Consider the following 18,000-nt stretch of genomic DNA (forward strand, 5'->3'; position numbering starts at 1 on the left):
GACATTGTTATATGTGGGCACTCAGACATTGATGCGGTGTAGTTCATGGATGCTCTTCTCTGACAACTCCCTTTGATTCCTTCTTTTTGTATTCGCTTCCTTTGGTTGGGACATGCGATGAATTATATACCTGACCTACCCTTACTTATTGCTTTCTAATGTCCCGAGGTTTTCGAAGTCCCCTCATCTTTGTACATGGTAAGTAACCCTTCCATGAAATAAAGATGAAATTCTGGTTACTAATTCTAATTTTATGCCGCACAGCTAGCTAATACGATTGATGCTGTGTTACAAGCTGTTTGTTGATCAATGCACGTTTTTCTGAGCCGCGCTTGCAGTTTCCAAGTGACGCACTTGTACATCTATGGAAGGAAACAGCATGGCCATGGATTGATCCGTAACGCTGCATCTGGAATGTCTTATTTTTACCTCAGATTTTTTCTCCTAGTCTAGTGGGAGAAGGGCGAGACTTGTGTCATTCACCGGAAACAGCAAGTGGAGGTTAGTCATGGTCCGTCATCCTATCTTTTGCCAAACTGATTAGCGTTACAGAATAGGTTTGGCATTATAGTCAAATGCGATACGCGTCACGGCTTCTCACCACTGCGTTGTGGTGTATGCCAGCAGAAAGAGGGTTGCGCAGCAGCATCTTTTCCCACTGCCAAGAGGGGTGGAGCAGATATAAATGTTGGTGTGCAGCGCCTACGTACTGTGTATGGCTCTTACGGCCGTTTTGCTACATACGCTAAATGGAGTATACCTAAGCTGAGATTTCCCACGGGTACATTTAGCTTGGTTTATTTGAGCTTCTCCCATTTTTACACTCTGTACACAACGTCCGCTCCTCAAAAGTCCCTTTCCTCATCGCCTGCCCTCCCGTCGTCGTCGTCGATCGCGTCGTCGGGGACGCCTAATCCATTGGAGATCCATATCCAGTATTATGGCCTCTTCTGACTATTTTCCAATGCCTCAACGTGGCAATGGCTACGCTGAAAAAGGCCGTTCGACAAATGGTCTCCCTACTTATTCTTCTGCAGTCCAGGAGAAGATGCACCGACATTCTCGTTCAATGGCATGGGTTATACCCGTGTCGGTACCTATTCCCGGCGTGCGGACTCGCAGACTGCGTCTCTACATGTTGAATCCCAGTCGCATGCATCAGTTCACCTTGCCACGCATCGGGCGCAAAAGAGGGCCATTGTTGCTGATGGCCCTACTTCTTACCGCCATTGTATCCATTTTTGTTTTTGCTCGACGTTTCGGCACTGAGGAGAAACAGTGGACGTCGAATTTTGGCGAGTCATCTACTCTCGTGTTTGGGCGAGATGACTTGCAGCAGATATGGAAGTGGGAGATTGAAAGTGGTCATTATCCGAGTAATAGCAAAAGTGAACCATTTCGTTTATCGATTTCGAGTGGAGCGGTCATCTGATCTGCTCTTTCTTTCCTTGCAGTCCCAGAGCAGGTGGGGCTTAACTCAGCGCTGTTGAATCCTGCCCTGCCTCCCCGGAAAGCACCCACGATTCCTTCACGATTCAGGCCTCCTCCAGGCCCTGTCATCACCACAACTCGCGGTGATGGACCTCGGCGAGTTTACCTGGATGTACAAAGTCAGCCTCCAAATGTCGCTTATCCACCACGACCAGTACCTGGAAGCGTCGCCGACTTGGATGTTATTATGGAACACTGTGATTTCTCTGAAAACAAGGTATGGTCACTCATGATCTTTGTTATTTAGTCTCATTGTCCGCAGTATGTACGTGACTGTCTAGAGGTTCTCCGACTTGGCGGCGGTTTGGATAATGGGGATAGACTGAGGCGGGGTAAAATGGATGACTGGAAATACATCTATATGGAAGAAGACAGAGAGAATTTCACTGAGCCTGCTCAAATATCTCTGGGTAATGTTATCGCTCCGCGGCCAATATCGTCTAGCGATCAGGATCCAAACGCTGGACTAGTCAAAAAGAGAGGTGCGGAATGGGAAACTCCATTATCTCTGCGTCCTACCTTGCAGCACACTCCTTATTCAAGTCTACCTGCCCCTTGCGATCCCGAAAACCCGCGATTGTTCCATATGTTCTGGACAGGTCCTTTCACCGACAAGCCGTATCTTGCGTTACTTTCCTTCCTGTTCACTCAGAATGCCGGTTTGCATGTCAAAGATGATGAGGGAGCCTTCCTTTGTCGTCCAGAGTTCTGGATGTGGATCAACCCGGGACCTGCTGCGACGGTACCGAACCCTTCTGCATTGGGTGACATGTTCGACCAGCTGAAGACCAACCCGTGGGCCGCTCCGTTCCTCCACCCGCGGTTCAAGGACGTGATCAAATTCAAGTTATGGAACACTACTGAACAGCTTGATGGCGTGCCTGAGCTCAAAGATGAATGGAGAACGTTGAAAGAAACGTTGTTCAACTCTGGTGGTCACATCATCAATGTCCCTCCAGAGAAGCAGCAGTCGAAGAGCGTCGTGGAACCTACAGTTACCACTGAGGCGAGCTTAAACACTGGTAACGCCACTGGTGAATCCAAGGCATCTTCTACGAACACCGACAAATCTGATGAAGACGATATGCTGAATCGCACGGGTTCCAAATCTTCATCATCTTATGATAGGCTATCTGTGATTCTTTCTGATATGGCGCGATTTGTTCTGTGCCATCGTTTCGGAGGAATCTATCTAGACGCCGACACCATATTTTTACGTGATTGGGAAGAACTTTGGGGATGGAAGGGTGCATTTGCCTACAGATGGTCCCGCTTGGAGAAGTATAACACAGCTGTCCTCCGTATGAACAAGAACTCGGCATTGGGGTCTTTCTTGTTCCGAACAGCATTGAAGAATGGCCTTGATTTCCATCCCATGACAGTATCTCGCTACACCAAGGATGCCTACCTCGAAGGTCTCTTGCTGCGCCTTCCTGATGCGTTGTTTGATTCTGCATGGCTGAATACTGAGTATTACCAACGCGATAGACCACCTCAGCCTTATTTCATAGAGTAGGTCGACTGCATTCTCATCGTATTCTTTCCCGTTGAATTATATTTCTTCTCAGGTTTGCAGATTTCTTTGATACTCCTGCGCAAAACAGCGCGGCACCTCAAGCTCTTGGTTTCGAAGGCTTTTTCAGAGGCGCATACTCTTACCATTTCCACAACTTCTGGTAGGCTTTCTGTCGTCTATATTCTTTCCAGAACTCATTAACGCTACGCAGGTGGAAGCCATTCGATGCATCACGTAATTGGCCAGATCTTGGGCCGAAGTTTATGGCTGGCGAGAGAGCTGCCCGTGCCGCTGCCACTCCAGACATCGACCCAGAAGATTGGGCAGACAAAGTGTCCGATGACAAGCGCGACCTTGACTGGGCCACAGTTCTGAAGAGAACCTTCGAAGCATATATTCGTGGCGACCGACCCAATATGTATGGCGAATGGATCCAATGGTGACCCTGATGTCTTATGTTTACCTATCTCATGCACGATTTTACCGGTGATGCCCCTATATTGTAGACACACAGAGCTGCACTCTTTCTACTGCTCAATAGACTGTCCCTTCTGAGTGCCATTCGTACCTTCACGTATCCATAATTTCAAACTATACCTTTTCCAATGTCTATATTTTTAACACCCCATTCTTTCTATCCTGGACCATACAAGCGGATCTGCTTTATGCCATGCGGAATACGTGATAGGTTTTCACAGAGCTGTAATTTACATAGCTATTTTCCTAATTTCGGGATTCCCTCGATATGTCTATCGCATATCAATTGTCTATAATGACAGACGTTTCACAAATCATATTGACTGCCTGCGCAAATGCTCCTGTGCTTGATATTTCATGCACGCAGCACGCATGCTATGTGCTGCGCTATGCAGTCTTGCCTGCGGCTTTGGCTTGGGCGGTGTTGACAGTAGCCTTCAGTGTAGCTATGACCTCGTCAGGGTTAGGGGCGCCAAAGATAGCTGTGCCTGCCACAATGACGTTGCTACCTGAATTGAAATATTATGAGTGAGCGCTAAATGGAGTGTCGCCAAGAATTCTCAGACCTGCTTCAGCACAGACATCAATCGTTTTCGGACCGACACCACCATCAACCTCGATGTCCTTGTCGGGGAACCGGGCGCGAAGTTCGGCCACTTTCGGAACGCAGCGCTCCAAGAATTTTTGCCCACCGCGCCCTAGATGATGGATTTGAGGGTTAAATAGGTAGTTTGTGACAAACGGGGAAAGCTCGGTCACCGGGATAGACTGTCATGACGAGTAGCATGTCGGCGGCGGCGGCGATGTCGTCTGTGATGGCGGAGGAGGGGGTGTCTGGAGATATAGCTACGCCGGCTTTCATCTTCTTCTCGTGAATGGCATTGATGATGGACAGAGCATCGGCTACGGGAGGTATTGACAGGATTGTAGTAAGCGGTTGATGTCTGTGAGGACTTACAGGTGGCTTCGATGTGGAAGCAATACAAAGAACCGCCAGCGTTGGCTATGTCATCGACCCACTGTACAGGTGTACGTAAATATATTGGTATGGATCGAACGGTGGGATTCTTAGGTATACTTTTTCCGGTTGGGCGACCATCATGTGGCAATCCATGAATATGCCTGGGACGCCTTTTGAAACGCAAGAAAGAACGGGTGCGCCTGTTCGCTGTGAACGGAGGGAAGCCTGAGGAATGTATTGGGTGACATACCCATGGTGATATTGGGGACAAAGTGGCTGATCGGGGTGCTGTCAGCATAGGGAAGCGAAGTGAATGGTTATGCCAATACCCGTCCATGATATCTGGATAACAGACACCCGGTCAAGGTCATCGATGAGGATGGGGAGGAGGTAGACATACCCATGTGCAGCCATTCTGCGCCACCTTTGATCATTCGTTTACATTCTGCAGTCAACTGACCAAAGTCAGATGCGAGGACTGAGGGAGATATGATTGCACGGGGCATTGTAGAGCTGGGATACGGTTGGGAATGAGCTGAGAGAGAGCTTGAGAGCCACGGTGCCACACCTGACCGTGGTTCTACGACAGTTGCCATATCGGGACCGAGCTGTTCGTGGTTACATGGCTGTACTGCAACCACACTGGCTGCAATTGATGGCAATGCCGCCGTCGCTTACGGCTGCCCATCGTACACCTGTGCACCGCTGGGAGATCATAAAAAGCCTCTTGCCATTCGTTTTACATATCTCGTCCACGACCAATTCGATTTTCATATTGTCACTAGCTTTTTCGAACAGATTCACCAGCCCCTTTTACCTCCACAACAAACATTACAGCCATGTTCGCAAAGAGTATCATTATTTCCTCATTCGTCCTCGCCCTGGCGGCTTCAACTTGTGCTGAACCCATTCCCCTTGATCGTCGAGGTAGGCCCGTATTTGAATACCCAGCCTCCTCTCCTTCTGATCGAATTTCAGACCTTGGCAGCATTATAGACTCTGCTACGTCGGTAGCTGGATCATGGTACACCAGAGCTACATCCGATGCAGCTTCGTGGTACTCCGTCGGTGTCAGTGATGGTACGGACATGCATAATTCACCATAGCAAGTGTCCGAGCTAAATATGAATTCCCTACTAGCTTCCGTTGGCATCAGCGAGGGATTATCCGATGGTACGAACATGCATAATTCACCATAGCAAATGTCCAAGCTAAAATATGAATTACCTACTAGCTTCCGTTGGTATCAGCGAGGGATTATCCGAAGGTATGTATCTTTTCAGCCAGACTCGAACAATTCTAATAGCTATTTGTATATATAGCTTCGAGGGGTATCTCAGATGGTATAACTTTCGTGTGCTAGACGATATTTTATTTCTAATAACTGGTCACAACATAGCATCAACCTGGTTTCACAGCGGTGTCTACGCAACAGTGACGTGTGAGTATCTCTCCTTTTCAATGCGATAGTATTGGTTATAATGATTTCATTTTCGCGTAGCCATCGGTGGCAAAGCAGAAACCGTAGTGACCTCCGCGGGTGGTGCTGCCATCACTCTCGCTACCGGCACTGGAGCCCAGGTTACTTCTTTTGCTGGATCGCAATACACCGTTCTCCAGGGCGCAGTCGCCACCAACTCTCCGTATGCGATTTTTCAAAGTGTCATTTGACGCCTGACCAACATATTACTTGACAGGTCTTCAAACGCTGCTCTTAACCTACGCTCTTTCGGATTCACTTCTTCCCCTGTGCTCACTGGCCTCGTTACAGCGGTCGGAGGAGCTGTTGTTGGGGCATGGATAACGCTGTAAATGCCTCGATCTTCACACTTTTTTTTAACGTGCTGCATGTTGATCCCGTGCTGACGTTATTACTATTTTATTTTCGACTTTCGTATCAGTAATGTTTATACCCATAACGGACTTTTTGTTTATTTAAAGCTGGGAATCGGTTTGAGGAGCAGTAATAGTATGCTATTGTGCGCTGAAGGTCATCTGTGAATGTTCAGTCTTGGAAACGAAGTGGACGGTCGTGAACCGTTTGTAGTGGGCAAGAGCCTATCAATAATCACATGACAGTCAGTGTGAGCTATGGCGAAAAATACGATATGTAATATGTGAGATATATAGTGATGACTATGAATACGCACATTGTATGCATGGTACTAGAGCATGTCGTTGACATGCTTCCCTCGTGGGCGACATCCCTGTTAAGACTATCGGTAGTAAAGACTCGACTTGGACTTGAACGATATGACTGATCTGGATCCCAGTTCAAAATACCAGTCAGGACATCATACAACATGTGTGGCGATTCATCGATGATCAGCACTGTGTTGAGCGTAAGCTTATACCATGATGGCAATGTTAGATATGTCTTCCTGCAGGCTAATGAAGATGACATGGTCTTATGCACCAGTTGAACGGTGCGGTGATGCTGCGGGAATTAAGGAAACGGTCAGGAATTTTAAAGATCATCACATTTACAAGAATTATATATATCATAGGAACGACGCAGTGATCATTGACATAAGATCCTCTCAGAAAAGAATGCGAGGTCAAAACACACCAGAAGAGCATGTAACAAGGGAATAATTGAGATTGCCGTGGTACCATTGTGTTTGTATGGATACGCGTCAGTGAGTTTACGAGTGCATGGCATGACGCGAAGGTTGATATGTCATTCCAGTATGAGTAAGTCCTTGATGCCACCAGCTGAACTGGATATGACTGAACCAGGAGCGCCTAGAAGCGCGGCGCATTCACGAAGAAGCAGTGTTACGTTGGGGTTATCTGTGATATTCACAATCCATTCTGCGTGGACAAAGGATGGGGAAAACGACTAAATTCCCCTAGTCTACAGAAAAAAGTGTGACTACTAGTTGGCCATATCCTTGTTGACCTACACACGAAATCAGTAACTTTAGCTTACCGAAGAATAAATAACATACATGTGGGTTGAAAAACAGGGAGTTCATTCCCCAAGGGAAGGGTTTTACCCGCCTGTTCATGTAATCGTATCCAGGGATCTCAGGAAGCTCGCCACCATTCTCATGTTTGAGATGTTCTTGGTGCTCAGCATGTTCGGCTTCCGCGTTACGAACCCATGCAAGGGTGACCAGAGCTAAAAGCTGTTATTCAGCATTTGATCATGGAATGATAAAAAAGCGAAATATACTAACTACCAGGAACACAAACGAAGAAGCTGAAATTACCTCAGATATTTGCACAAGAAAGCTGATGAATGATAATAATATTTGACGCACCTTATTCTGCGCCAAAGGTTGGTAGTATCTACAGCACGGGTTTAACAGGACAAACACGAGACATAGCGCAACTCATACCTTGGGCATGGGCTTTGACAGCGTTACGCTTAGCTACGTAGTCAGTGGCGGAAGCATCGACGACGACGGTACGGGAGCCTCGAGGGGCTGAACGCGCGACAGAGCGGGCAGCACTGCGGGCAAGCATGGACATGGTTTTTGAAATGCAATATTGTGCTATTTGGAGCGGATGAGGTCGGGAGGACAGCGCTGGTGATATTTAATCTCCGCTTGAAATCGCCCAGTGCACGCGAGTGTACTCATACGGTGACGCGTCTTTCGTGAATTCAAGATATTGAGCTTTGCCAGAAACTATGGTGGTGCGTACACAGTCCTCAGCAGCCGGCGTGCTCGCTTTGCTCTCAGAACCAGAACCAGCATTCAAACAACATGCCCTCAAAGCCTTAAACTCCATCGTTCCTCAGTTCTGGGCAGAGATCTCGGAGCACATAGCACTTATGTATGTTTCTTGCCTTCACTCTTCATTTTCTCAGTCTCACACAATATCAATAGAGAGAGCTTACATGAGAGTGACGAGATATCAGCAGATGCTCGTGATTCCGCTGCATTGTTGGCGAGCAAGGTTTACTATTTCCTGGGGGAATACGATGAAGCTTTGTCGTTTGCCCTCGGTGCCGGGAGTGCATTCCAGACAGAGACCCATGCATATGGCTCTGAGGAATATGTTGAAACAGTTGTCTGTGAGTTCCTAAAGCTCTGCTGTCTGCTACTTGACATTTATTTCGTCTTTTTAATAGCCAAAGCCATTGACAGGTACATTCAACTACGCTCTGATGCATCATCGGACAAGCAGTCAAAGATAGACCCACGACTTCAACATGTCGTTGAAGGAATTTTCTCGCGTTGCATTGCAGACGGAGAATACAAACAAGTTAGCATGCCCTCTGCCCATTATGATTTTTCTTATTCACCTTTTATTTTCATTGAAAGGCCATCGGGATAGCGCTAGAATCTCGTCGTCTTGACATAATAGCTCAAATATACAAATTGACTCGCGAACCCTCACTTCTGTCATACGCAATGGAGGCAGTACTCGACACCGGCTTTTCGCTTTCATATCGTGACCAAGTTCTCAACTTTTTACTTCCGCTCTTCCCTCAACCGACAATGCGAACGAGATCTCCCCATATCCATGCTCTAACTCGTTTACTTGTTACCCTGAGCAACCCTTCTCTCGCCCTCCCTATCTTGACTTCGCTCGTACCTAAGGAAACCTTACTCGCGTACCAATTCGCGTTTGATTTAGTGGAAGGAGGTGCTCAAGATTTCTTGGAAGCTTTAAGGAAGGAGCTTCCCGAGGGTCAGGGTGTAAGCTTTTCCATTTCCACTTCTTGTCACGCACCACTCACGATGTTATAAAGGAGACAAAGGAAGTTTATGATAAACTGCGTAGCATTTTGGGACGATCCGATTCTGTGAAACTATACCTCGAATTTTTGAAGCGTAACAACAAAGTCGATCTTTTGATACTAAAAAATACGAAGGCACGCTTTCATAAGTTCTTTTCACTGACATCATTCTCATATGGTGCATCTAGGAAGCGCTTGAACCTCGTTCATCAATATATCACACAGCACTCACCTTGCAAAACGCATTCATGCATGCTGGCACAACTTCGGATATATTTTTGCGTGAAAATCTCGAATGGTTAGGAATGGCGTCAAATTGGTCCAAGTTTTCCGCCACTGCTGCCCTGGGAGTCATCCACAAAGGCTATTTCCAAGAAGGTATGGCTATTCTGGGGCCTTACCTGCCTCAGGCCGGTGGCGAAAGCCAAATGCTGGGTGCCTCTTATTCAGAGGGAGGTGCATTATACGCTCTTGGTCTGATTAATGCTTCTTGCGGTAGTGGAGGATCTGTGGAAACGTATTTGCGAGACACTTTAAAGGCTTCACAGGGTGAGGTTGTCCAGCACGGTGCTGCTCTAGGTCTTGGTGTTGTCAGTATGGGTGGCAAAAATGCGGACGCATACGATGACCTCAAACAAACGCTTTTTACGGATTCAGCTGTTGCGGGTGAGGCGGCTGGATACTCTATGGGTCTCGTTATGCTAGGGACAGCAAATGCGACCTGTGCAGACGAGATGTTGACATATGCGCGCGAAACCCAGCACGAGAAGATCATCAGAGGTCTGGCGGTAGGCTTGGCCTTTATATACTATGGTCGGCAAGAGGAGGCGAATGAAACTATAAAGTCGCTCCTAGCAGAAAAGGTATGATTATTTGTATTACTACAGAGGCTCGTACTTATGGTTAACTAGGACCCTATATTGCGCTATGGTGGTGTGTATACCCTGGCTCTGGCTTATGCGGGCACGTCGAACAACGATGCCATTCGTCAGCTCCTACACATTGCTGTCTCCGATACATCTGATGATGTGCGGAGGGCGGCAGTAACGTCTCTAGCATTCCTCCTATTCAAAAACCCGAGTCAGGTTCCCCGAATCGTACAATTGTTGAGTGAGAGTTATAATCCTCACGTTCGTTGTGGTGCAACGCTCGCTCTTGGTATCGCGTGTGCAGGTACAGGACTACAGGTGATGCGACCTTGAAATTCTAAAGCGACTAGCGACTAACTTTGACTATAGGATGCCATAGAGATCTTAGAACCTATGACAAAGGACAGTGTTGACTTCGTCAGACAAGGGGCTTTCATCGCCCTTGGAATGGTTCTGGTTCAACAGTCAGAAGCATCATCTCCCTCCATGTCGTCTACACGTGCGCTATACGCAAAAGTTATATCTGATAAGCATGAAGATCCAATGGCTCGCTTCGGCGCCGCAATTGGGCAAGGTTTCATAGATGCAGGTGGTCGCAATGTCACTATCAGTTTGCAGAGTCGTGCAGGAAGCAGAAACACCAGTGCCATCGTTGGCATGGTACTTTTCTGCCAGTTCTGGTATTGGTACCCTTTGGCCCATTGTGCATGCTTGGCTTTTGAGCCAACCGGCATCATTGGGCTCAACGGAGACCTTAAGGTATTTCGTGTTCTTCTATTTGTTATGGTCCGCTAATCATTTTCTCAATTACCGTCATCAGGCGCCTGTATTTGAGTACGTATCAAATGCCAGGCCGAGTCTCTTTGCCTATCCTTCACCAACCAAGCCTCCGAAAAAGGAGACTGTGGCGAAGGTGGCGACTGCAGTTCTTTCTACAACTGCCAGGGTCAAAGCAAGGGAGAAGAGGAAGGCAGCAGCGGAGGTCGATGCAATGGAAACCGTACGTATAACCACTCTCAGCTGCTTGATTTGCCTCATTCTTGCTAGGACGAGAAGCCCGAATCGAAAAAGGAAAGCGATGTGGACATGAAGTCTGACGAGGCTCTCTCAGGAAAGCACGGCGATGTCTCACCTATCAATGAATCTATGTCAACGTTTGTGGAAGAGAGTAAGGCGTCAACATCGACAAAACGCAAGGAACCTACATCAGAGAGGCTACCCAATTTCTCACGTGTAACTCCTGCCCAATGGGCTCACATCGCATTCCCTCGCGATGGACGATATCAGCCTGTTCGTGCTGTTTCTGCTAACACTGCATCTTCAGTGAAAGGTGGAAAGGCGGCTGCGGTATTAACAGGTGGTTTACTCGAGCTAACTTCCGAGAGATACGCTGGAGGTGGTGGTATTTTGATTATGGTTGATGAGCGTCCAGATGAAGAGGCTGAATTCATCAGTTTCGATCCTCCTGCTCCGCCACCTGTGGTAGAGGTGGAAGTCCCTAATGGGAACGCGATCGTTGGTGCACCATCGCATAATCCAATCAACATTGCCTTGGACGAGAGCTCACCTGAAGTCGACCCTCCAGATTCATTCGAGGTATGTGATCCATATCTTTTCTCCACTATCCCTTTCACTGACTTGCGTGAACAGTATCCTTTTAATGATGATACTTAAACTGCTTCAGCATATGTATGTACTGCTTCTCTGTACTCGAAATGAACAGTCCTCCTAGAAGCTTTAATTTGTCTTGATGTCTTGATGTCTCGCATTGTTACCGATAACATGAGCCCATGGTTCTACAACAACGAATATCGATACGGAAACTTTTTGTTAACTTAAAATATCCGCGCGACTTTGAACCTGAGCCGGCCACTTGCAGCAGGAGTAAACTTTATCCTAATTCTCAACATACGTCGACATTGGACCTTAATCTTGCGACTTCCGAAAGAATGACTAACTTATCTGTACTTGACAGGAAACCACCATGGCCTTAAAACTACCCATCAAGGTGGCGATTCTTGACGATTATCAGGAAGTGGCTTTTACTTACGCAGGTAAGCCTTGATATTGATTCAAGTGTTGGAACAGTCTCAAGTTTCTTCCGATATAGACTGGTCTTCTCTCAAAAACCCACTGGCGATAGATGTGTTCAGTGACACCATCAGCGATGAAGATAGTCTCGTGAAACGACTTCTGCCATATACTATCATTTGCGCCATGAGGGAGAGGACAAAGTTCACAGCATCGCTTCTTGCCAGACTCGGGAACCTCAAGTTCATTGCGACTACTGGACCCTGGAATGCCGGAATTGACGTAGCTTATGCCGAGCAAAATGGGATTGTGGTGTCTGGTACAGGGGCTCAGGGCAACTCAACCTTGGAACACATCTGGGCATTGATTCTGGGTACTGTCAGATACGTGCCCATGGATGATGCGGATGTTAAAGCACGTAACTCCCGATGGCAAACCCGCATGCCGATGGGCTTGGCTGGGAGAACTTTAGGTGTGGTTGGTCTTGGACGGTTGGGCTCTCAAACAGCTCAAGTGAGTGTGTTCATTACGTTGCCTCGGGGGACCTCCAGAAGTTGACACGCAGCTTTTAGATTGCAAAAGCATTTGGTATGAGAGTGGTAGCATGGTCCCCCAACCTTACCTCTGCACGGGCAGAAGCAGCTGGCTGTGAGCTTTCGAGCAAGAAGGAACTATTCCAGAACAGCGATGTGGTGTCCATTCACATCGTTTCGTCGCCACGCACTCGACACTTGATAAGCGCCGCAGACTTGTCCATCATGAAGCCTAGTGCTTTTTTCATCAATACATCGCGAGGACCCATCGTGAACGAAGACGATCTAATCGATGTCCTGCAGCGCAAGACTATCGCCGGGGCAGGGCTAGATGTTTTTGACATTGAGCCGCTTCCACTGGAACACCCATTTCGCAATTTGGACAATGTGGTGCTTACGCCTCATACGGGTTATGTCAGTGACTCTAACTATGAGGTGCGATTTTTGCGAGCACATCAGATATCATAGATTGTTTGTTAACGTATGTGCTACAGGCAATTTGGGGACAGACAGTCGAGAACATTGTGAAGTTTCTTGATGGCAAGCCGAGTAGAATCCTGAAAAGCTCGTAAGACGGCTGAGAATGTGTTGAATACGAATTATTGTTGCAGTGTAGGCTACAAAATGTATCAAATGAAAATAACATTTTCATTTGGAATGCCAACGATCTTTCCAGTCGAGTCAGTAGCGTTACGATGATGTGACTATCATCACGCAGAACGTGATTGTGTCACGGTGGCTATCGCTTTTCACGCCTTGAACCCTTTGTATCGCGATCTCTATAAGAGTCTCTGTCGCTTTCCTCAGGCTTTTTCTTTTCCCTCCACAAAAAATCACTCTCAAACACTTTCTGTCTATCATCCAACAGAGTTTTAGCAGCCATGGAGTCACGTACAATGGAGCATCGTAGAGCAAGTACGTGATTTCGCTTTATCTCTATCAGTTTGCTCAAGATGGGCGCGTCGTCGCAGACTACAAGAATAAGGGTGGCCTGAAGCAAGACGATCTTAGGCGTCGTCGCGAAGAGCAGCAGGTAGAGATCAGAAGGCAGAAAAGAGAAGAAAACATCGCAAAGAGGAGGAACTTCCTTCCTGCTTCTGGGGCAGATTCAGATGAAGAGGCTGGCAGCAGCAGCTGGGAACCTCCGGTATGATTTCGGTCTATATGTCTTCATTGTGTTGCTTAAATCGCTCCAAGCAGCTTGCGGATGAAATGATATCTGGTGTCTTCTCCGATGATGGTGATCGTCAACAGGATGCTACGACCAAATTCCGAAAGCTACTCTCAAAAGAAAGGAATCCACCGATCGAAAAGGTCATCGAATGTGGCGTCGTACCCCGATTTGTAGAATTTTTGCGGACTGGCCACTCGATGTTACAGGTATATCGTATTTGTGTCTTGGTATCCCAGATAGTAACCGCCGCCATTTTGTTATAGTTTGAAGCTGCATGGGCTCTGACAAACATCGCATCCGGTACTGCTGAACACACACAGGTCGTCATCAACGCTGGAGCTGTCCCAGAATTCATTAATCTCTTGTCCTCTCCTGTTCTCGACGTTCGCGAGCAGGCAGTTTGGGCCCTTGGAAACATAGCTGGAGACAGCCCACAGTGCAGAGATTATGTCCTTCAGCAGGGAGCTTTGAGGCCACTTTTGACTCTATTAAGCGAGAACCATAAACTCAGCATGCTTAGGAATGCTACTTGGACTTTGAGCAACTTCTGCCGAGGGAAGAACCCTCAACCCGAATGGGATTTGGTAAGAATATAAATTCATATATTGAAAGATTTATGGCCTCGTACTCATTTTACTTTTCAGATTTCCCCCGCACTTACAGTCCTGACTAAGTTGATTTACTCGCTTGACGACGAAATTCTTATTGACGCTTGCTGGGCCATCTCTTACCTCTCTGATGGCTCTAATGACAAAATCCAAGCTGTCATCGAATCTGCAGTCTGCAGACGACTGGTCGATTTGCTTATGCATAATTCGACGTCCGTTCAGACCCCAGCGCTCCGATCGATTGGAAACATCGTCACGGGTGACGATTTGCAGACTCAGGTAGTCATCGCTTCTGGCGCTCTTCCGGCTTTGCTTTCTCTATTGTCTTCCCCTAAGGAAGGCATCAGGAAAGAGGCTTGCTGGACTATTTCAAACGTGACTGCTGGATCACCCCCTCAGATTCAATCCGTTATTGATGCCAACATCATCCCTCCTCTCATCAACATATTATCACACGCTGATTTCAAAACACGGAAGGAGGCCTGCTGGGCTATCTCTAATGCCACTTCCGGAGGTTTGCAAGAGCCTTCGCAGATTCGTTATCTTGTCTCGCAAGGCTGCATCAAACCCTTGTGCGACTTGCTTACCATGATGGACAACAAGATCATCCAAGTAGCCCTCGACGGTCTTGACAACATTCTGAAAGTCGGCGAAATGGATAAACAGGCTTCAGGGCCCGGAGCTGTCAATCAGTATGCTTTGTATGTTGAGGAGGCGGGTGGCATGATCACGATCCACAATTTGCAATCCCACGACAACCTGGATATCTACAAAAAGGCCTTCAACATCATGGATAAATACTTCCCTGATGAGGAAGAAGTGGACGCTGCTATCAGCGCACCCAGTGTCGATGCTTCCGGTGCCTTTGCTGTAAGTATTATCCCGTGTACACCTAACAGTATATTGATCATACTCCCTCAGTTCCATTCTGATATCAGTGCTCCACAAGGAGGATTCAGTTTTGGCCAGCAGTGATCACCCCAATAAAGCTTTATCTTCTTCTTTCCGGTCGATGTTTATCGTTTTCCTCCTTTCATCTTCCACCAACGCTTCAATGATGACCCTGCCTGAATTTCCATTCCCTTTTTACCTTCACACTACAAGGCTACATCAGTGTTTGCCTCATTGTCATGCCCTTGAAAACATTACGCATGTATTGACTGGCGTCTAACGGACGCATACAAAGCTCATGACCCGGATGTCCTGTGTTATAACAGAAAGAAAGAATTATTGTAACATGGTGATGATAATACAACTCCAGAAACCGGCCTACGTTTACTTAGAGGACTTTGATGGGTCTTGTGCAAGTAAAAGCCATCCTATCTTTTTTTCGCAGTATTTAGTACCCTCATGTGTAGTATGAAAAAAATATGCTCAGATCTGCAGAAATATGTCTTTCGTTGAGAAGTTGAAATCCTCGTCAGTCTAAGCAACTTTTGAGATCTTTCGGATTTCGTCTAGATAAAGTAAATTCGATTTAGTACTGTTGAGATTACCCAAATACTATTGCGTCTTTCACTTTTACGCACTCATCATGGCGTCTCAGATTCTGCCTTTAGGTCCGTCTCTACCTCTTTTCAGTAACATTTAATCCTTTAGAACTTATGTCTATTGGGGTATTCAGAGTTGATTGACAGATGCATTGGTTCGCGAATTTGGGTGATTATGAAGAGTGATCGGGAGTTCACTGGTACTTTGTTGGGATTCGATGATTTCGTCAGTACGTATAAGATTCCCCACTCACGCTAGCGCTCTGCCATTAACGTTCCATGCATTCTAGACATGGTGCTAGAGGATGTGACAGAATAGTGATTATGGCCATTCTTGACCTCTTGTATGCGATGCTGAAACTCTTATAGCGAAACAACGCCACAGGGAAAGAAAAAGACGAAGTTGGCTCAAACGCTCCTGAATGGCAATAATATCTGCATGGTATGTGAAAATGTCATTACACTGATCGCTATTCTCTACAAGTTACACTCATGCTTCTGATATTACTGTAGCTTATCCCGGGTAGTGCAGGCCCCGATGAATCATGACCACAAAACACCTCAAAATCAGCCCAAGATTGATATGCTACAAGGTTTCATGGAATATTACCGGTATTACCATCATCGTACAATGTCGAATCAAAGAATGGATGATTGAACGGCAATGTATCATAGAGGCCCTTTGATGTCCAGAGTAACAGGCCAGTGATCTGATAGCCCGAGGTCCCTGAGATCGTGCCTAATTTCACAGCGAATTGCATTGTCCAAGATCTGTTCGGATAACTGAGAACACCTTATCAAACATGTAGACCCAAAGACAACGCGAGCAGACTCACGATAAAAGAGTCCAATCTCCATGCACCAAACTTATCACTCGAGTGCCTGTTAGTTTTGTGTTAGCAGTACGCAAATTCACTGTATGCAGCAACTTTACGTGAACTCCTCTGCACTGGGGTGCAGTTTCCGCCAAACGTCTGCAAATTTAGGCAACGTTTCGTCTGTCGGTTCGAGTAGCGCTTTAAAATCGCTCCTTTCTTGCTCAGATAACCCACCCATACGATCCCAAAATAATCGAGCTTTGGTGTCTAGATCTGTCTCACAATAATGTGACTGAGAGAGCGATGTAGAGTACTTCTCTCACCTTCTTTGCTTGGTATGCAGTTGAAATCACCGCACCAGATGACTGGTTTCCTGCTATGCAGGTTCCTCAAGTGACTGGCGAAAGATTCGTTCCATTTCTGTCTGGTAGCAAGGTTCTGAAAAGTTACTTTTATAACGCTCTGATTTGGGTTCAAAACGGTAAACATATACCTGCAGTTCTTCCCCAGAGTTGGGTACGTATGTTCCAACAACGTATGCATGTTCGAATTCGAGTTCAACATAACCTGAACATACCGCATCATGTTAGAACGCGGACGTGCTCCATCCTTCTAGAGAGCCTTACGTCCAGAAGTCGAGTGCTCTAAATCTGGTAGTCCTATTATTGGGTCACTCGACGGCTTGATGTTCGACAGCACCGCGGTACCAGCTATTCAGAAGGTGTACATAAGGGAGCAGCATCGCCTCAGATATGGAGAACGTACCTTGTCCGGATTTACTGTCTGTACCCCAGAAGCGATACTGTTAAAATTCAAGGTTAAATTCGACGGAGGGATCTGTTCGTGACGCAGTCAAGTAACCTTGTATCGGCTCTTCAAGCAGAAAATGTCTGGCTCGCCCTTCGAATATCTTGTCTCGGTGAGAACAAGTATATCAGGAGCTTCACTGTCCAAGTATTTTCTTAGAACCTTCGATTGTATGACATTTAATACAGTGGCACTTTAGGTGGACGTGTCTTTCCTACTTTCTCATTGATAGACTTGATTCCATTGACATTCCAGGTTGTCAGCCGAATTGCACCAGTATCTTTCTTGTTGGACTTGAATGAAGGTCCAGATGATGGATTAGATGGTGTCTTTGATGCAAAGAAATCGATTTTTGGTTTCTTCTGAGTGGTTTCCTGGTTAGTGGAAGAGTCTTTTTTCCGTTTTAAAGACATATGTAATCTTGCCAGAAACCTGGACTTGAACTTGTACTGGAAGCTTAATTTGCGCGTCGCGTCACGTCTGTGGCTGGTCCAGGAATATTGCCACGTGCCTAAAAGCCATCTCTGCAGAG

General features: G+C 46.7%; 6 protein-coding genes across 6 annotated transcripts; 5 read left to right on the forward strand and 1 right to left on the reverse strand.

The window, feature by feature from the left end:
- Window positions 1-780: 780 nt before the first annotated feature.
- Window positions 781-4,538, forward strand: SERLADRAFT_412461 (uncharacterized protein; the record flags this gene model as incomplete). Its single annotated transcript, XM_007312775.1, has 7 exons — window positions 781-1,388; window positions 1,455-1,708; window positions 1,754-3,003; window positions 3,060-3,167; window positions 3,219-3,991; window positions 4,049-4,182; window positions 4,244-4,538. The coding sequence occupies 5 exons, from the start codon at window positions 941-943 to the stop codon at window positions 3,448-3,450; spliced, it is 2,292 nt and encodes a 763-aa protein (XP_007312837.1).
- Window positions 4,539-5,284: 746 nt separating this feature from the next.
- SERLADRAFT_404911 (uncharacterized protein) lies at window positions 5,285-6,257 on the forward strand (the record flags this gene model as incomplete). Its single annotated transcript, XM_007312776.1, has 7 exons — window positions 5,285-5,372; window positions 5,424-5,525; window positions 5,586-5,618; window positions 5,680-5,712; window positions 5,845-5,886; window positions 5,947-6,088; window positions 6,143-6,257. 7 exons carry the CDS (start codon window positions 5,285-5,287, stop codon window positions 6,255-6,257), a joined length of 555 nt encoding a protein of 184 aa, XP_007312838.1.
- Window positions 6,258-6,955: 698 nt separating this feature from the next.
- Window positions 6,956-7,947, reverse strand: COX6A (subunit VIa of cytochrome c oxidase, COX6A; the record flags this gene model as incomplete). The annotated part of the gene is made up of 5 exons (XM_007312777.1): window positions 6,956-7,347; window positions 7,397-7,569; window positions 7,628-7,650; window positions 7,712-7,739; window positions 7,790-7,947. The coding sequence occupies 5 exons, from the start codon at window positions 7,920-7,922 to the stop codon at window positions 7,324-7,326; spliced, it is 381 nt and encodes a 126-aa protein (XP_007312839.1).
- Window positions 7,948-8,082: 135 nt separating this feature from the next.
- On the forward strand, window positions 8,083-13,143 carry SERLADRAFT_364688 (uncharacterized protein; the record flags this gene model as incomplete). Its single annotated transcript, XM_007312778.1, has 14 exons — window positions 8,083-8,228; window positions 8,282-8,469; window positions 8,527-8,660; window positions 8,720-9,097; window positions 9,151-9,273; window positions 9,327-10,001; window positions 10,050-10,325; window positions 10,377-10,766; window positions 10,828-11,007; window positions 11,055-11,603; window positions 11,692-11,696; window positions 12,161-12,551; window positions 12,611-13,006; window positions 13,066-13,143. The coding sequence occupies 14 exons, from the start codon at window positions 8,083-8,085 to the stop codon at window positions 13,141-13,143; spliced, it is 3,909 nt and encodes a 1,302-aa protein (XP_007312840.1).
- Window positions 13,144-13,406: 263 nt separating this feature from the next.
- Window positions 13,407-15,739, forward strand: SERLADRAFT_455381 (uncharacterized protein; the record flags this gene model as incomplete). Its single annotated transcript, XM_007312779.1, has 6 exons — window positions 13,407-13,486; window positions 13,543-13,718; window positions 13,769-13,951; window positions 14,009-14,329; window positions 14,390-15,223; window positions 15,275-15,739. The coding sequence occupies 6 exons, from the start codon at window positions 13,453-13,455 to the stop codon at window positions 15,326-15,328; spliced, it is 1,602 nt and encodes a 533-aa protein (XP_007312841.1).
- A 108-nt stretch (window positions 15,740-15,847) lies between these two features.
- SERLADRAFT_455383 (uncharacterized protein) lies at window positions 15,848-16,614 on the forward strand (the record flags this gene model as incomplete). Its single annotated transcript, XM_007312780.1, has 5 exons — window positions 15,848-15,912; window positions 15,978-16,073; window positions 16,134-16,161; window positions 16,213-16,285; window positions 16,357-16,614. 5 exons carry the CDS (start codon window positions 15,888-15,890, stop codon window positions 16,390-16,392), a joined length of 258 nt encoding a protein of 85 aa, XP_007312842.1.
- Window positions 16,615-18,000: the final 1,386 nt, after the last annotated feature.

This window comes from Serpula lacrymans, assembly GCF_000218685.1.
Source record: "Serpula lacrymans var. lacrymans S7.9 unplaced genomic scaffold SERLAscaffold_1, whole genome shotgun sequence".
Lineage (NCBI taxonomy): Eukaryota > Fungi > Basidiomycota > Agaricomycetes > Boletales > Serpulaceae > Serpula > Serpula lacrymans.